The sequence below is a fragment of the Neolamprologus multifasciatus genome, chromosome 19 (genome assembly GCF_963576455.1).
Source record: "Neolamprologus multifasciatus chromosome 19, fNeoMul1.2, whole genome shotgun sequence".
Taxonomy (NCBI): Eukaryota; Metazoa; Chordata; class Actinopteri; order Cichliformes; family Cichlidae; genus Neolamprologus; species Neolamprologus multifasciatus.
This window is the reverse complement of record NC_140457.1, coordinates 7,633,959-7,653,124: the sequence shown is the minus strand read 5'-3', so window position 1 is coordinate 7,653,124 and position 19,166 is coordinate 7,633,959. Positions and strand designations below refer to the sequence as shown.

The window sequence follows — 19,166 nt, the reverse complement described above, 5'->3', positions numbered from 1 at the left end:
ATAGTAACATAAATTGGTAAACTTCACAATTTTGACTTTATAGTTTGCACAAAGCTACAGGATCTTCTCTCACTTAAACAAGATGAAAAAAAAGTGCTCTGCTACTGGAAGGAGGTGCAAATGATTAAAAAAAAAAATAAGTTGCTGAATGCCCACTTTTACCGGACATGTTTTACCTTACAAAAAAAAAGCAAATGCAACAGATTTATGTAACAAATCCAAGTAGTTTTTGATGCGTGTCAGCGATTGTTTTTGTCCCCTGATTTCCAAGAACTGGGAGAATAATAGAAAATAAATATATATTTTGATAGCGTAGACTTGGGGTAATCTGGAATGATTACTTAGCCTTTATTAGGATTCCTGGTGACTTTTTTCCTTGTCCTTTAGAGGAGGGAGAGAGAGATAAATCTGACTAGTGGTTAGTTTAAAAGTAGGGAAAAGATGAGAGCAGAGGGGTACCTTGTTTCAGTGTAACTGGTCTGTTCGGTATTAAATTATAATCTTATTAATTTTTTAAATTTGACTTATGAGTTTTTAATTCTCCTAGAGAGGCGGAGAAATTGTGCCCTCACCCCTCTGGCCACCAGCCAGCAGCACAACCAGGGTCCCCTCTCTCCTGCACGGCTGCGACGCCTGCGCCTCCTTTTAGATGCCAATCTGGATCGCCACTCTTCAGAGGAAGAACTCGAGCGAATCAGCTGCGGCGATAACAGGAAGTGGATGTCTTCACTATCCCAGCGCCACGGCGATCACCACAGCAGTGCCTCCAGTGATGAGGAGGTGCGGGACCTCTGTGGCTGCAGGTCGCCTGCTGCCTCCGCCAGGTCGCTGGGGGAGCCCGGTGCTTGCCTGGCTGCCTCCCCCAGCCCTGTACTTTTCAGCTCCAGCCCACCACGTAGCCTCAAGCCACCCTCCATGCGATTTCAGCTGCAGGTGGTGCCGCCGGTTGCACGACCCATCATCTTGACCCACTTTGACCAGTCAGCACCTTACAGAAAGTATCGGCACAGCTACGGGGGGGAGCCAGGGAGACCCAGTCTGGACTTGGAGAAAATGCAACAGGTCCGTGAGTTAAATACGAGGAGCATGTATATGTTAGCACTAAATTATTAAAGCAGGGTTTTTCTTGCAGCTAGTATAATGCACCCTTTTTATTCTCCCCTGAAAGAAGGCAGTATGTAATTAGTTCATTTTGTTTGTCTGTCTGTTTCTTAGCAGTCTAAGATTTACAGTTTTCAAGATGTCATTTTCATATTTTTTGTGATGGTAGATGCAAAAAAACAGCGCAAACAGATTAAATTTGGGTAAAATCTGGGTCAAGGTCACACTAAATGTGAAAAAAACTTTTGTGTTACCCACAATTTGTTTTTTTTATGGATTGCCTTCAAACTTCTCAACAATATACTAGGCCTCAGGAGACACGAGTATCTAGGTTGGCCAAACATTTGACTTTGACCTTCGTTGAGCCCATGGTCAAAATTGACCTTTGAAAAAATCCCAAGAAACCGTACTGAGTAATACATCCTCTGAAAGGTGGTGGAAAGAACTCTTCAACACACTTTTAATTTTTCCCATCTGATGTCCAACAACGTCTGTGTTTCCAATAACAAGTTGAAGTCATCATATTGTAATAAAAACAAAGTTTTACTGTAGTATAGCTCTTGCCTTCGGGAGGACTTTTGCCCTCTGAGCAATCTTGTTTGTTATGTTGCCTTAAATGACAAGAAAATGCCTACAATTTTGCAATTTAAGGTCAAACTTGTTGTCTTCATGTAGACTTATTATGTTATGTTCAGTCAGCCCCCAACAGCCAATTTTGAGTCCGTAAAAACCCTGTTAACGATCGTAGTATCAATGGGCCCTGAAGGAAATGGTTTTGTTGTCCATATTGGAGAAAATGGCATGCATTTTTATACTTCCTTGACCATAACAGGGAACTCTGTTTTTGAGGTAACTTGTGAGGGCCCGGGGCACTTGCCTTTCACATATATCCTGCAGCACCGTGTACCACATTGGCTACACTTCAGTGGAGGCTCATTACATTAAGTGTATCAAGTTGTCAGTGTATAAGGACATAAATCCAAGCAGTCTATGGAAACATTTAGTAAAAGTGCATCACAGAAAACTTAGAGTTCACATCTCACCAGCTCATAGTTTGGCTGTTGGCACTTACAGGTATGTGATATGTGCTGGCAGCCTAGCACCCACACACAGAGTTGGCTACAAGGACAGGTAAAGACTTAAAAAAATCAGTGACCAGATTCTAACAAAGGTATTGTAATTTAGCATGTAAAGGCCAAATGCAGTTTTTCAAACTCTCTTGCTAACTTATGACACAGATACTGCATCACATCAGGCCATGTTTTCTTCTGTGCAAAACTGAAACTCCAGCAATTACGGCAGTGTATGCAGCACTCACTTCCTCTTCATTTTTTGATGGTAGTTTCCATCATATTCACCAAAATTCTGCAAAGCTTGTGATTTCTATTTTTGATTTTTGATTTTTTTTTGGAGACTTGTAACTTTCCATAATGAGTTTAGTATTAGGCTAACATTTATAGCATTCACTGCACATGCACACACTGTAGAAAAAGGGTATGTCCTGCAGAGCCAGTTAATATTTGGGACAATATCTCAAGATGTTAGACAAGGGAACACGGGATAAAAAAGGCTTCACAATCCCACATAAAGAAGGATATCTGGTCACCTTGCTTAAAAGTAACACATACACGAAATTGCATAACAGTATGAATCCCTATTTTTACTAGTGGATTAACATGTAAGCAATATTTTGTTGTTGTAAATGGTTCGGGTGGAACTGATTAGATACTTTTGGTTAGTTTAAAGAATTACAGTGCATTATATATTTTATAACACTAAAATTTTCCTAAAATGTGAATGCATGTAGATGGGTCAAACGTTTAAATCTTACTTCTAGCTTTTAGCACAGTAAAAATACTAAGTACTTCCAAATTATGCTTCAGTATAGCACTCTAATCTACATTTACTTAATAGCTCTGCCGTTTAGTCCCCAGGGGACTGTATAACTGATTAATAATAATCAATTTTTAATTGCTATCAGTCGTTATTGCTGTAATTGAAACAGATCACTGACAGACCATTTCTCTCTCAGTAGGATGTTTAACTTGGAGCTTGGAATGCCATAATTTTGGATAATCAGTGAGTTTATGTGGGGATGTTGTATTAGGAGCCAGATTTTCTTCCCTCAAATATTTGGATGCATTCACAGAATGCAGTCTTTTCATGTCCAACAACCCGTTTCACTGTATGCTGAAATAGATTCTCTGTACTTTACCTATTTATGTAATATCATATTTAATTCTGACACTATAGCAGTATGTGTGCCAAATGAGATGATGCCAGATGAGCCTTAACCCCCCCCCCCCCCCCCGTCTCCACCCCCCTGAGCAAATCAAACAGCGATCTTGGGTCGCACATTTGGTCCAAAAATACAATCGTGAATACTCTTCAAATACACATGCACACACGCAAACAAAGTCCTCCCTTTCCATAGCCGGACGCTCGCCTCCACGGTGGTCTGGCTGGAGAGGGATGAAGGAGAGGGAGCCACGGACGGCAGATGTCCGCCCTCGTTTCTCACAAAGGCTGGCGAGCGAGGGGAAACGATGGAGGGGTGGAGGCAGAAGGAGAGGATTAAATAAACAACAGAAAAACGACAGCCACTAATGAGTCACGGCGAAGCTGGTCCGCTAATCATTAAAATCCAATAGACTTGTTGGCCCACACTGTGGATGGGGAAGGGTGTGTGTGTGTGTGTGTATGTGTGTGTGTGTCTTTGCAAAGAGACAAACTGCAGGTTTCAGGGGTCCATATGTCCGTGGGGTTTTTAGAGTGAACGAACAGATGATAAGAGACAGCGGGCAACTTCGAGAGGGGTGAAGTGTAAAAAGAGAAGTAGTGTGTCGATGTGTATATGTGTGTGCATCCATCATCCTGCCTGTCTGTCTGTGTCTGCATGTGTACATCCTCCTGTCTGTGTCACTGTGTGTGTGTGTGTGTGTGTGTGTGTGTGTGTGTGTGCACGCTCAGTGAAGTGGAATGGGAGGTGCTGCAGGGAATACAAAAGGGGGCCTACAGAGGTAGCCAGCAGACACATTAACCCTTTAGCTGGACATCTCCCAGTCATGAAATCAGCCTCGACTTCTACACCTCATCCAGGGTCTGATGTAGAACAAATAGCACATGTTCACTGGTGTTTGTACAGGAAAAAGTTAGCTTATAAACCTTGAATTTCTTATTACCCCCAAAAGCGATCTTGAATGTGCGTTAGAAAGATATATATGGCAAAGCTTCACATTATGTTTGGCCTGAGCACACCATAAGAATGCTGCGGTCAGACATTTAGTGGAGGACCTCGCCCACGCATTTGTAGTACAACCACTTCTCTCTTTTTCTATGAACATAAAGGTGACAGCCTTTTTTATCCTCTGGTTTTTATTCTGTTCGGAGTTCCAGAAGCAATTTGGTGCAAACAGTGTTTTATATGCAAATGATTAATTAAGGAGCACAAGCCAAGAAGACTGAGCTCTATAAAAGACGACCATGCCAATGCACGGCTTTATGAATCTAATGAAAAGGATGCATTTCTGCCTGTGCTCGTACACGCTGCTTCAGTCATGAGTTTTATGAATCTGGCCCCCAGGGGAGCAAGAAAGGGAAAGAGATGCGGTTCTTGTTAAAAATGTAATTTAAAGGTGTCAAATATGGGGATTCTGTGCCAAAGGTGCAGGGAACACCTGAAACATATTCTTAATATTTTTGGGACTACATCCTGAAACCATACAAATGGACATGCAAGCAAAGGAAAAGCATTTTCAAGGCCAGAAACGAGAAGAGTAAGAAATAAGTATATTTGGCCCAAAATATAGCCTCCCAGGCTTATTTTCAGTTAGATTGACTCATAGTCTATTTTTTTTTTTTCATTTTGAAGAGACGGCTATAAAAAAAAAAAACAAGAGCCATAACTCTGTACATGCAGAGTGGGTGGGCTTACACAGCTTCATCTTACAGGAAGATATTTGTACAGCAAATCTGAACACAATAAAAGAAGAAGAAGAACAACAAGACTGTTCCTTTAGTTCAAAATGAGGCTTGCAGATACTGCAAACTAAATCCCGGGTTATGTTCAGTAGCATACTCCAATATAAATTCAATTGAGTTAGTGTGGCAGATGCTGGTCATTTGAACAAAACAAAAAATTGGAGGACAATTTAAAGGGAACACCTGAACTGTACAGTGACTTGGTCAAAGTTCTTCCAAGTGATCGACTGTATCCTGATGTGAGTGACAATAGCAAAAGATTGAATTAAATTCACTTCAAAGCACTTTATATCATAAGGTAAAAAGCCGAGAATAGCAAGAAAACCAACCAACAATTAAAATAAACCTGCTATGAGCAAGCACTTGGTGACAGCGGGAAGGAAGAACTCTCTTTTAACAGGGCAGAACCATGCTTAGGGAGGGACAGCCTCCCTAATGATAATAATAATGATTAAATGCTAAGTGGTGTATAAACACAGAGTGAAAAGACATGAGTGAAGATAACCCACTGCACCCACAGCAGCCCAAGACCATTGCAGCATAGCTCAGGGAGCATTCTGAGTTACCTGTTCCAGCCCTACTTCCTTTAGGAGGAAGCTAATTTCGGTCGCTTGCATCTACAATCTTATAGTTTTGAGTACTTCTCATAACTGGTGGGCGTAGGTGAGGAAGGAATGTAGATTGAGCAGTAAGTCATCTGGCTTGCCTTCACGCTCTGATCGCTATTCGGCACAACGGGCTGGTACCAAACTGATCTGTTGGTCTCTGTCTTCACTCAGCTCATGAATAAACCCCAAAATGTTTGAGCAACTTCCCAAACACAGAGTGGGCACTCCACTTTCTTCTAGGTGAAAACAATGGCCTCAGACTACCATAAGAGTGAAAAAATATTAATTCTTCAGATTGAAATGGTCCTTAAATGCTGAAGGATATTGACAGTGCACTTAGTTTTGGCTCAGGTGCTCCCTCTCTAAGACCAGGGGCTAACGTGGAGGTCTATGATTCCCCAGTGTGACCGTAAATAATTAGAGTCATGCCTTTATTTATTTATGGGTTCTTTCATTTAGTCTCTGATAACTCCTTATGCTTGCTTGTCCATGTCCATTCCCACAAACTGCACAGATGTTGTTCTAAGTGATCGACTATATGCCGATGTAAGTGAAAATGGTGTTGATTGCTACATATACTATAACATTCACACCCACCAGGTCTCAACCCAGTCAGTTATCTATGAGAGATTCTGGTCTGACCTGTTAGCTCTCTGCACCGTCATCCAAACACTAAGTGTTAAACTGAAATGAATAACACCACTGTGAAAGCTAAGTGGAACTAAAAAGCAAAAGATTCAATTAAATTCACTTCAATTCAATATTATTTATATAGCACTAAATCACAACAATAGTTGCCTTAATGCACTTCTATTGTAAGGTAAAGAGCATAGAATAGAGAGAAAACCCAAGCAATAAAGCAGCTCGGATTGAGCAAGAACTTGGTGACAGTGGGAAGGAATAACTTCCTTCTAACAGGACAGACCCAGGCTTAGGGAGGAGCAGCCTTCTGCTGGGACCAGTTGGGGGTGGTGGGAGGAAGACGCACTGTGAAAGAGAGTGAGAGATTAAAAATAACTAATGATTAAATGCAGAAGGGTGTATAGGCATATATCATGAAAAGAGGTCAATGAAGATAACCCACTGCATCCTGGGAAGCCCCCAGTACCAAGCCAATTGCCGTTCAGAGGGAGCGCTCAGAGTTACCTGTTCCATCCGTAACTCCCCTTAGGAGGAAGCTAGTTTCAGCTGCTTCTGTCCAGCTGGTGGGCGTAGGTGAGGAAGGAATGTAGATTGAGCAGTAAATCAACAGGCTTGCTTTCTGGTCTGATATCTATTCAGCACAACAGGCTGGTACCAAACCCATCTGTTCGTCTTCGACTTCACTCATCCTCAGGTCATGAACAAGACCCCCAAATTTTTTAGCCCGGAGAGGCGCAAACGATGGCCTTACACTACCATCCATTATAAGAGTGCAGTGTTAAGGTACATATGCCCTGGATTCACTTTTCAGAACCTGGAGTCTACATCCATCTTAACTAGGCGGCCCATGGATGTAAACAGTGGTTATAGCTTTCACCAAGGATTAGCCTAGATAAGTCAAGGCTATTTTTGTAGCATGTTGCATAGAAGACAAGTTCTGTACCCACGTTTCTACAGCTCGTTGGCAAGCTGTGACCTGTTTAAGGTGAGGGTGGTGTGCAGGGGTGGATAAAATTATCACTTTGATTTTTCTGTAAGATGGGTTCTTTGAAAGTTTGCATGAGGCCAGCTCAAACATGTAGCATCTAAAATAAACATTGGTTTTGGTTTGTTTTTAAATTCTTCTTCAAGCAGTTTGCACCCAAATAGACTGTAGAGTCACCGATGGGAAGAGGAAAAAAAAGAAAGATGAGGGCTGGCAGGAGGTGAGCATGAGGGCAAGTGCACGCTGACTGTCTCCCACATCACAGCAGCAGGAGTCTTGTGGTGCTTCCATTCTCTCCTGCGCTCCCTTCCTCTTTGGAAGCTACCTCCGCGACTCCAGACAATTCGATGATTGTGTGGTCCCTCCACCCCCACTGTGTTTTCTTTCTTTTTTCTTTTTTTCTGAAAACAGTGGAGCTGCGTGGTCATGGAGGGGAGTGGGAGACAGGATGTTGCATAAGCTTCATTGACCAACTGTTTATACTTGAGTGAGACAGCTGGATTTGCTGACTTCCTCGATCATCCCGAATTAAACATTAAGCGACAGCCGGTGCCTACTTTGTTTTCATGTGTTGGTGTTTTGCTGTTTTTGATATGGCTGATTATAGAAAAATACTCACATGCACAGACACTAGCTTGAACCAGTCATTTTCTCTCATAAAAAGTTCAGCCTACAAGAAAAGGTGTGGAGCTTTTACTCTTCCTGTCACAGAGGATCTGCTGCTGAAGTTTTAATATCGATAGAAAAGTCACTGTGCTTTCTTCTTGTCTTCACAGAAGATGCTGCTGAAAAAGAACTGCGGAGGGAAAACACGGACCATAAAGATTCGGGTGAGTTCATTTTCATTGCCACACGAATACCCTGCTGGCAGGAAATGCTCCCACAACTTTGGCGAACATTGGAATAGTATTCCTGTAAGCTTCAAAGCTCAGCTAAGACATAACATTTTGACTGCAACACTCGAGATGTTTTGAGAATATTGTCACAGTGAAGGTTATGAAGTTTACTGCTATCAGCTGTACGAAACATTCCTACAGCTGATAGCAGTAAAAAAAGAAATAAAACAACTTGTCAGCACAACAGCTGGTGACGTTTTCAGGCTGTTATGAGCTCTGAAGGGACAAAGCGCTCATAATGTTCCTCTAATGGCATTTGTTAGCAAAGTTAGTAGTTTTGACTGCAACATATAGAGGTTTTTGGTATAACAGATGATAATAATATTTTTTAAGCTTTCCCACATCAGTCAGTCCATCTGTAAACCCTTGAAGTGGACAGTATTGTGCAAAAGTCTTGAGCCAAGCCTCATTTCCATATATTTTGCTTCCAAGGAGCCAAGACACACAACCCAGTGAGTGTTGTGTCTACGCAAAAGAGAAGAAAGCAAAAATCTGTCCCCATGTTTTAATAGGATCTATGAAAAACTCAACACACAAACACAATTTGATGGGCATATAAAAGTATTTTGACACCAACAAGGTGATTCCCTAAGAACTAATAGCTGAAAACTTGGCAGGTTGTGCAGTGTGTCCTTAATAAATGTGAGGAAACTGGACAAGTGGAGGACACAGGAAGAAGTGGCGGGCTTAAATAAGTATTTGCAGAAGATGAAAAGTATTTGAAGGTAATGTCCTTCATCAGTAATGGTCTCAGAGGAAGGTGGCTGTCAAGAAGCTATTCTTTAGAAAGGGAACCAGGTTGAAAGGACTAAGGTACGCCAAATTACTCAAGAACTGGCTTGAAGATCAGTGACAACAAGTTTTATGGAGTAATGAATCCACATTTTTTGGTTGACAGTGTTGTTAATCTGTATGTAGAGCGGTCCAACAGTGAGTGCCTGCAGCCATGTTTAAATGAGGGCAAAATAAAAGCTTCGTTTTGAACTTTTATTGCTGGGTAAAAATATTTTTTTTCTGCTCAGGCTGAAGCGTTCCATTTATGGGTTGTAATATCTTTAACAGGGGCGTCATCATGATATACAGATGCTGCTAACTTGAAGATAAAAGTAATATAAAAAAAAACCCCAGTGCTATCAGTTAAAGCCACAGATTCACTTTGCAGTTTATCACAGCTCTCTCACTGCAGACAGCATCTACACACTAAATGCCTAATTAGAGCAATGTGACAATTGCTAACAGAGTTCACTTTCCTCTTGCACACCGAGAGACTCACTAGGCTGAGTTCACTCTTAGTTTAATTGCCTTTTTGTCTTCTCCTTTCTTCTCTCATTTGAGCTAACACTAGCTACACACTGACTCAGAGGTGTCTGCTCAATTTGTTGCTGGCCTTGAGTCACTGCAGTGAGTTGCACTATTTTTACTTTACGAGACTTGAACAAACCGAGTTCCCCGTGTATCACTTTGAACCAGCGCTCATACTGGTTTAGCCTTATTGAGATAAGAGTGACTTAAGAGAGTCATGTTAACAAAATAAATACATCTAAGGATGATTTTCAATGATAATTTTCAATGGTTACAAGACGTCATTTACAATAGTTATATATATTTAGCTTCTTTAGCTGAAGCACCAGTGAGCTTATCCAATGATGAGACGTCCGTTGTTTGTCCGTTCCTTCACAGTTCACACCATTCTTCCTATTCTTTCCTTGAGTATTGGTCGGATTATAATGAAACTTGCACTCAACAATGGGTCTTCACTCAAAACGGTGCTGAAGGTCGTCCAACTCACGGTAGATTAGAACGTTAACCAACTATGAACGGGTTAAAGTTAACTTGAAAATTTAGTTTGAAATTAAGATCCATCCATGCATCCATCCTCCCATCCTCTGCTGCTTATCCGTGCTGGGTCACGGAGGCAGCAGTCTAAGCAGAGTCCAGACCTCCATCTACCCAGCCACCTCCTCTACGTCATCCAGGGGGACCCTGAGGCGTTACAAGGCCACGCGAGTGATCCAATCTCTCCAACATGTCCTTGGTCTACCTCCGGTTCTTCATCTGGTAGGACATGCCTGCAACGCCTCACAGAGGAGGTGCCCAGGAGGCATCATGGTCAGACGGATGTTCAAACTACCTCAACTGGCTGGGAGAAGTAGTGGCTCTACTCCTACTTCCTCCTCTATGACTGAACTTCTCACCCCAACTCAAAAGGAGAGATCAGTCACCCTTTGAGGAAAGCTCATTTCTGCCACTGAGGAAATGTGTTGGGCTGTGGTCAAGGGCGGAGGCCCTGGTGGTCCTATACCCAACTGCTGAGGGTGGATATTGGGACATGAGGATAAATTCTTATAATAAACTAGACATTATGGTTTATTTTTGGACCTATTTTTGATCGTGAACTTGTATCTCATCAGTAGCAGCTGGCTATCAGGTGGCAGACTTAAAGCTGTTAATGAATCAACTCCATCTTGCAAATTATCTGGAAAAAAAGAAGCAACGAAAACACCAAGAAGGAAATACTACTTAGGCTCATGTCATTATCACAGCTGTAATTATAGTTTTGGGCGAGCCGCAGACAATTTTCAGATTTCCAAATGGGTCTCGGCAGTCTTTAGAAATGCCTGGTTTATGAAAATCTAAAATCATGACAGGTCTAATTCCTGATATAGTCAGCTCTTACAGAGGATGCACCAACAGGCTGCAGTATAAGATAAATAAGAATTATTTTGAACTGTGAATCACACAAAGCTACTGTAACAGAGTTTAAAAATAAAGTGACGAAAACAGTCATCTCCAGTCAAAGCAGATTATCGTTATCAAGTGTGTCTTACATGTAAATTAATTTAAATCAATTTAAACACAACTTTGCATGCAGAGCCTTTCCTTTAATGCTGGCTGATGGGCAGTCCAGATCAGGGTATCCATTACGGTCGCGATAAGGTTGCGAGGTTGCTCAGCCCCTGTGAACAGACCGGCCTGCCTTATTGCCAGCACCTTGATCTCCATCCAACTGCATACTGGGACAGCATCTGGCTGCAGCGTTTGTTCCCATGCCTCACTAGCTACTGAGCTATAGAGACTGTGGAAAATCTGATAGCGCCATTGGATTCCTTTTGCAAACTCAGTTTACTGCAGTGATACATTAGCCTAAGAATGAAAAAAATGCCCTCCTTTTCACGTTTGTTTGATCTCTTGATTTCAATCAACAGCCTTTAATAGCTGTGCTTTCCGCTTGTCCCATTAGTGCACATTTACCAGCCTGAATACTTCTGTAAATACAACAGGAATTTCCCAAAGAAGTCCAAACGCAACAGCCAACAATTAATCATCAGCGATGCGACTGTACATGGTGATTTTTGCTTAGAAGGACGGAGAGCTGGAGGCTGGAACAAGCTTTGTCGTCTTGGCACGGAGGAGGGCGCTCCAGAAGGAGGCACAGTGTGGTGAGAAAAGTGACGTTATTATCACGTCGTGTGGGATAGTGTCAGTGGAACCTTATCACACACTTGTTTATGAGCGCACACATGTGCGCGCACACGTACACACACAACGACTGTAACAGCATCGAGTATACCTCAGTCCTGCATGATGATGAGTGAAAATGTAAAAAAAACCGAGGTGGCGATGAGAGATGGAGCTGAGGAGGAGGAGGTAGAGTGTGTGCGGTTCCCTTGTGGTGTATTTCCAGGGATGGAGTCATTTTCCATTTATAGCCTGGCCGGCTGCTATCTGTTTAGTTCCACTGATACGTGGAGATATTGCTCATTATCCCGTGTTCTCACTGGTGAAGCTGGTAGTGTTGCTGATGTCCCCGTCAGTGACGTCTGTGGGCACTGTGTTTGTTCCAGTTCAGAGATTTTTGTCTCAAAGTGAGTGCACAGTGGATTGATGAGCCATTTGGAAGCTTGTGTCCACTCTTTGTGCACTTTTTCCCCCTTCATCTCCTTCTGTCGACCCACGGTTTCCTGGCCAAGATCCAGCACAAAGGCACTCGATCTTGCTGGGTGGGTGCAGGAGGGCGTTGAAACTGGACTCAAGTTTTCAAGCATGGGAGTTGTTACAGGGGTTGAGGAGGTTGATGGTGGCGGCGGTGGGGGTTTTGTGTAAGCAGAATGAAAACACAGCTTTGGACACTGTAGCTGCTGCTGAGGCCTCCCCCTCAGGGCCTGGAGGTGAATAGGAGAGTTTATTGATGAGAGCTTCCCCGGCTGTAGCAGGCGAGAGTGATGGCGTCTGATTTCAACCACTGTAAAGAATGGAGGAGGGAAAAAATTGATTGAGCTGAGGGAAGTGGTGCAGATATAGGCGGAATTGAGGGAGGGTGAGGGAGCTAAATGTAGGGAAAAAATGGTGCATGACCCTTTGGTTTCTGGTTGAGGTAAATCCAACTTTTGTATTACAGCAAGACTGAAATGGACTCGAGGTGAGGGCTCAGTGAAGAGCTACAATCCATGCTCACAGCTTTCAGCCATCCACCAGCACCAGTTATGCTCTTGTCCTGATAACATCTCCCCCTGGCATTGCAAATAAATTAACACTCTGAGAAGCTATCGCATTCCGCTAGGCGCGATTGTGTTAAATAGGGCGCAGTTGCTTACTGCAGACCTCAGTATCGTTCGTATCATTTATTTAAATATAGCAAATGTTGCAACTCTGAAAGGGAGACTCCTAAAATAAATATGCAAAAAACTTTCTCCGTGCTTTGAAGTCACATGATTGGCACAGTAACCTCTTAAGTAAATTCCGTCAGTGGCTCTTCGATGCCAATAGCGGCTGTTAAATCTTTAGAGTTTAAGATTCTTTTAGATGGTTTAACTCAGCGGTCCCCAACCTTTTTTGCGCCGGTTTATGCCCGACAATATTTTCACGGACCGGCCTTTAAGGTGTCGCGGATAAATACAACAAAATAAAACTAGTACCGGTACCGAAAAAAAGAAGATTTATTCATAACACACGTGAAAAGACCCAGGAAAACAGAGTTAACGATAAAAATGATAACAAAATAACTGTGAAAACCGATTAAAAACCCTAAAAACCATACATTTCACACCTGAGCCTCAACTATCGCGGCCCGGTACCAAACGACTCACCCGGGGGTTGGGGATCGCTGGTTTAACTGATCTTTCATGCCATCGTTCCTACTGCAGAGATCTGTACTCGGTCTGACCCTGAATGCCGCAGATGTAAACTCTGTGAGGAGGATTGTTAATGTGGACAGGGAGTTGTCCTGATGTATGACTTTTCTCTGCTGTTGGAGTAGCTCACAGCTACCATATGGAGAACATCTCAGCAGAGTTCACATCCATCAAGTTTACTGTGGCTCAGTCTCAGAGTGAGATTTTCCATGTCTCTCTCTCTCTCTTTTTTCGGCTCTTTATTCAAACATGAGCACACAGAGCGGCTCTAAGTGGTGATGGGAATTGTTGCTGAGTTACTGTTGTAGAGCTGAACCCCCTGAAGATGTCGGTTGAAGTCATAGCAACACCTGTAGCTTCACATGCACTGATGTTATTGGGTGATTTTTCTAGCAGCGGCGGGTGCTCTCCCTGCATCTCAGGGGATCCACTTAGTTACTCTAATGCATCGGTCTCCCAATTTACAGCTCTCTGTATAAGCACACGCTCCAGTTTTTCCATGGTATCAGCTCGCTGCAACAAGTCTGTCTCTGAAGAAATGTGCTCCCTCCTTGGATTTGGCTCTGAGGGAGAAAGTGCCGCCTCACTGCCAAATCCAACAAAGTCATTTCCTGTTGTTTCCTGTAGGGAGGAGAATGACGAGGGCTAAATTTAGACGGAGGCCTTCTAGAGCCATGAGAAGCTCAGAGAGGGGTCTCTGCAAGTGGAAAATCATTTATGTCACTGAACCTGCAGTGTGCATAAATAAATAAATAAATAATTAGCGTGAAAATGTTCTAATTAGGTGCAGTAACTTTCCAACAGTGCCAGTTGAGTTTTCACTTTGCTCTGATGTGTCCTGAGGATCCAGCATTTCCACACTTCTCCACAGACTGTCAGTTTAACCTGATGTGTGCTGGACTCTGTCGCACGTATGGAGCGCCCAGGTATCGTCGTCAAGACTACTTTATGCAAACCAGAAATATCCAGCCTCTAAACCAGGGCTGTCAAACATAAAGCTTGGGGTCCAGAATCAGCCCAGCCCAAGACTCCAATCTGGCCCACAAGATGGCACAGATACAGACTTCCCCCATGACCATTCATACGACACCAAAGTAAATAAGTAATAGATTTGTAATTTTGCACATTCACTGCTTACAATTGAAGCCTCGGGCCCACTATGGTCAGTGATTTTTTTGATCAAACAGGGAGAGTGATGAGAGTGTGGATGTCTTTGTGCCGGCCAGGTTTTTGTGAGTCCGTGTAGTCATTATAAGGGGACCAGTGTGCACTGAATTCAAAGAGCTGTTTTGTGTGAAGACATTTTTCACTACCCACATCTTTGCAATTCTTCATTAAAACAACACAAGAGACACAGCAGCTCCTCTTCTTCCTTGTTGTCATTTTGAGTAGGTTCGTAGCGCCTGTGCTTTTTATAAATGATGAGTGACTGCACATGTGAAAACAAATACTTTGTGCAGAATTTACGTGGACTTGTAATGACTATAATAGGATCACCCGATGTCTCTCTGAGTGACCTCATCTGCAACTACATATATACTACTACTAATTTACACTACATAACTGTTGAGCTGTCAGGCTGAGTCACTCTTTGTATTTGAACTACTGGTAGAGTCACCGTTTTCTCCTCCATCATGCTAGAAAAGGGAAATCAACCTTCAAGGGAGGGTTATGTTGGGCTTTTTTGCACTTGGGCAACACAAAATGCATCATTGAGGGTGGAAAGCATTACCTCAGTGCCTTAACTCAGTCCAGATAGGATTGGGTTATGGATTATTGTTTGGGTTATTGTTTGAAATCTAGGAGCAGACACAAGAAGTTCATTTTTCGCTGAAATTGAGGAGATGCATCGTGACCGTTGCCAAAAAGGCCACTGTTGACACTCAAGTCGTGTGATTAATTGATGCAAGTCCTAGTTTTGCTCACAGATTTTGTTTTCAACAAACATGAAATCAAGAAAATTCTGATTTTATTTATTATTTGAATTTGTTTGTGTTGTGAACTTCTCATTAGCTCATCCCATTGTGATACATCCATAATTCACAGGGATCACTACTCCTCCTTCAGCATTGGTCAATGAATTTTTGGTGCTTTTTTGCCCTTGCCAGATAGTACAGTGAACGGGTCAAAATCAAACTCGGCGTGTGGTCGCCTCCTAAACCCATGAGCTAAACTAGCAACCTATTGGGTCTTCACCCAAACTATGCTCAACCTCAGCGTCACATTTGTCATTTTATGTGCAATGACCTGTGAACTGTGATGGATCGTGAGCCAGTGGTGCATTCGCTCTTTAGTTAATCTCAAACCAATATGACTCTAAGAGGGCTTAAAGCCAACAAGATTAAAAGTAGTGAAATGTTTCTGTAGGTGAACCTGTGTAAGGTTCATTAACGGTTGCCTTTGTCTACGGATCTCCAAGGGTCTCTTACCCAACCTCCTTTTGCGTAACATGAGAATGACTGCTGTCTTGAGGTATTCACATCCCCTGCTGCTTGGGCCTCTTCTTGCTCGTATTTGGAGCAACACATACCCCACAGTGGAGGCAGTGAAGTGGCAGGGGCTGGGGTTTGCCCTTGGATGGCTTTTTTTGGTCAGAAACAGCTCAGTTTGGGTCTAACTCTACCTGATGGCCTTGTATATTTAAAGTTTAACAAAACTACATGTTACAAATTCTTAAGGTCAGCAGGTAATCGTTACCAAAGGCTGCAGTCACCCAAACACATGCTCTCTCTGTCTGTCTTTCAGAACCTGACGGGCAGTCGTCCCCCGCCCAGGTACACCTACGACCCCTCCATCTTCGCCTTCCGCTCCCTGAGCACAGTCCCCCCCTGCAGCCCTCTGAGTCCGTCCGAGGATCCTCCCTGCTCATAAGGAAACCTCCTCCCACCAGATAATCCTCCCCACTCCTCTCTTCATTCCCAGACGGCTGCTTTTTTTTGTGGTGTCTGCCCTTCTTAGACCAACGAGCGGCTGGTATGAAAGCGTTTGTTTGAAGGTCGAATTCTTGCACACTCAGGTAATCCCACCCTGTCACTTTGAGCGTCGCTCTCTGCCTGAAATCAACAGCGGGCCCAGCACAACCCATCTGAGGATGCTTCAGGTTTTAGAAATCCTGTGATTGGAGGAAGAACGCACCGGAAACGGACACGGCCCACCTGAACTTAAGTTTTCAGCACAATATTCAAGGGAAATAATGCATGTAAGACAATCAAATGCTTCCAGGGTTTCTTCCTTTGATGTGATAGCTTCATAAAAACACAGCGAGGTGAGTCCTCTGACATCAGTGGTCACATTTGTCTGTTTGAAATTAAGTTAAAAAAAAAAGCTTCTCTGGATGTATTATTGAATATGCAGGTCATGTAAGGCTGAGCTATAACAAACATGTATGGCTGTAGTTGAATAGTCGACCTTTGACCTTTTGATGATGTACATTTCTTAATGAATTTGTCACTTGTAGTCCAGGTCAAAGTTCAGTACTTGTATCCTCTTTCCTTGCATGAATTTCACTGCTTTGCAGAAAGAGGTATGTGGATGAGAATAGTTTGCTGCACATTCGGCGAGTGTACACGGTGCTGTGTTCTGCATAGCCTACTTGTAGTGTGCCATTTCTTTTCTCCAATATTGTACCTCATTACTGTCTAGGTAGAAGAGGACCGCTGGTGTAATTAAGATGTCCCAGTGTTTCTGCAGATCTCTTAATGCCTTGAAATGACATTCCTGTTGTGTTGAATGAAATTTGGGGTCGATCTCGGCCCCAAGAACTGAGCTGATGAACTTATTAAACGCGAAATGTCACCACTGTAACTAGGATTTTGCTGAAGTGAATGTAACATTGTGACATGTTTTCGTCCCTTGTTGCACAAAAATTAGTCAATAAATGCCCTGTGGCCTCTTGTTTAGGAGGTGATTTTTTTATTATTTTTTTAAATTTTCTATGTGATATTATGAGTATTTAAGGTTGGATCGAAAATTCAAGCTCACCTTCATGGGATTCTCTGGACTGTTTATCCTTGTGTGAAGGATCCTTGCTGGTGATGAGGTCTGGGTCTCTGGCAGCTACAGGGCACTTTTCATTTGACGGTCCACTGTCTCCATGCCTGAAGTCAGCACATCAGGTGAGAAGTATGACCAGGAGCATGCTCAGTTAATACTCTGAAGCAGCGGTCCCCTTCATAGTTTAACAATGTCATGTTATCATTTGTATTTGGGGACCATCGAGAGAGTTTATGGTGTCGTAAATCCTTAAGTGGACAACTGATGCTGATTGTGGTGCTTTATAGCCTAAAATTTGTTTTATATATTGAGATTAAATTTTAGATTCAAAATGGCCTTGGTTTATGACTAAAAAAATCTTGTTTTCTTTATTTCCTGCAATAATTGATTATGAAACTTTTGCTGAACAAAACATGGATCCAAACTTTCAGTTGTAACCAATAGCGTCTTTTGGCTGTTCCCTTGTTCCTGAGGCACTGCCACAGCAGATGGATCTGGATTTCTGATTTGTGACGCAAGGTTTTAGCCCCCAAAAAAGAAAAATCCCTGCAGCACTCTGCAAAGGTAGATCTGTATAGAGCAGCGACTCCTCCCAATAATGACGTTGTACAGAAATTGGCTGCAGTTCAGCCTGAGGCACAATAGGGGGCGCTTGCAAAGCAGTTTTTTTTTTAATGGATAGGCATGCACACAGCTAAACGACTTAAATAAATATTTACATTTACACCTGCTATATACAGTATCAAATATGTTTGTTTTCACAAATATGTAAATAATACCATGTCAATTTAACTAAACCCACATACAGCCTTTTATTTTTCTTACAGCGAAGCTAATAAACAATTAGTTAGCTAATGTTGATGCCATTTGTCAGCTGTAGTTTAACAAAACAAAGTCTTCCTTTAGTCATCGCTACAAGGCTGCTGCTACAAATTCTCAGCTGCTCCAGGTCAAATGCATGAAATTAAAGCGCACTTAAAGTGGCTTGTGATGCTGTGGTGTGCCTAATACTTAAATGAAGCCAACAGGCGGACACTCACTGCTCACTCAACAACAAAGCTCACAAGTGAATTGCATACCAGCTCTCCTCTGTGCAACACCTGGAAAGTGGGAGGGAAAAAAAAAAAACACCAGTAAAATATTTTCTGCTGATGGAAGACTCTTGGTTTAGGTGAAATGTAAAGAGGTAGAGACAAATCCCCACCTTGCCTAAAATTACACCCAGGACAAGTTGCTCAGCCACATTTTTTTTTTCAGTTTGATTTCTGCAAAAGTTAAAAATTTATTTAAATATTTATCTTCTACCACTTTGTTCACTGCCTCCTGGCCAGCTGTCAACCCCAAACTACAGTTTAGCTCTAAGGAAGGAAGTGCTAACTGGTTCTGAAGGCTGATCTGACAGGTGCTCTCTGGTAGCAAAAACAAAATCCAGGAAGTTGTTGCTTATATAAAACCACCACCGAACAAAACATAAGGGACTGTATTCAGCAGAAATCCTTGTTGATGATTCTAGGGCTTTTCTCAAAAATGATGGTTTTAGATCTCTAGAGTTTGACAGGACAAAAGAAAAACCAAGAATTTATTAATCTAATCTGCTACCTTTTCCTGTTCTTTTGCCTGTGTTCAAGCTTATGTTTCATCATGCTGTCTGTGCCTGAGAAGGGTCTCCCTGTGTTTCAGGAATCTATCGGCTGATTAGTAGGTCACTGCAAAGACCTACAGCCAAGACCAGAAGCCTCTTTGTACTCCATCGCGGCCAGAGAAACGCTCTTTGTGTGTGTGAGAGGGAGCTTGAAAGGGAGAAAAAGAAAGTCTGACGTCAAAACCG

At 42.6% G+C, this 19,166-nt stretch overlaps 1 protein-coding gene across 2 annotated transcripts in view; it reads left to right on the top strand.

Annotated features, from left to right (window-relative positions):
- Positions 1-17,244, top strand: part of LOC146495873 (uncharacterized) — a 30,445-nt gene extending 13,201 nt beyond the window's left edge. The window contains exons 3-5 of one of the 2 annotated variants that reach the window (XM_085142876.1): positions 548-1,062; positions 8,094-8,147; positions 16,091-17,244. In XM_085142876.1, coding sequence (XP_084999002.1) covers positions 548-1,062; positions 8,094-8,147; positions 16,091-16,216 — 695 coding nt within the window. In that variant the 3' untranslated portion in view covers positions 16,217-17,244. Of the gene's footprint in view, positions 1-547; positions 1,063-8,093; positions 13,237-16,090 lie in introns of those variants that run through there. The other variant, XM_085142875.1, reaches the window with a different exon arrangement.
- Positions 17,245-19,166: the final 1,922 nt, after the last annotated feature.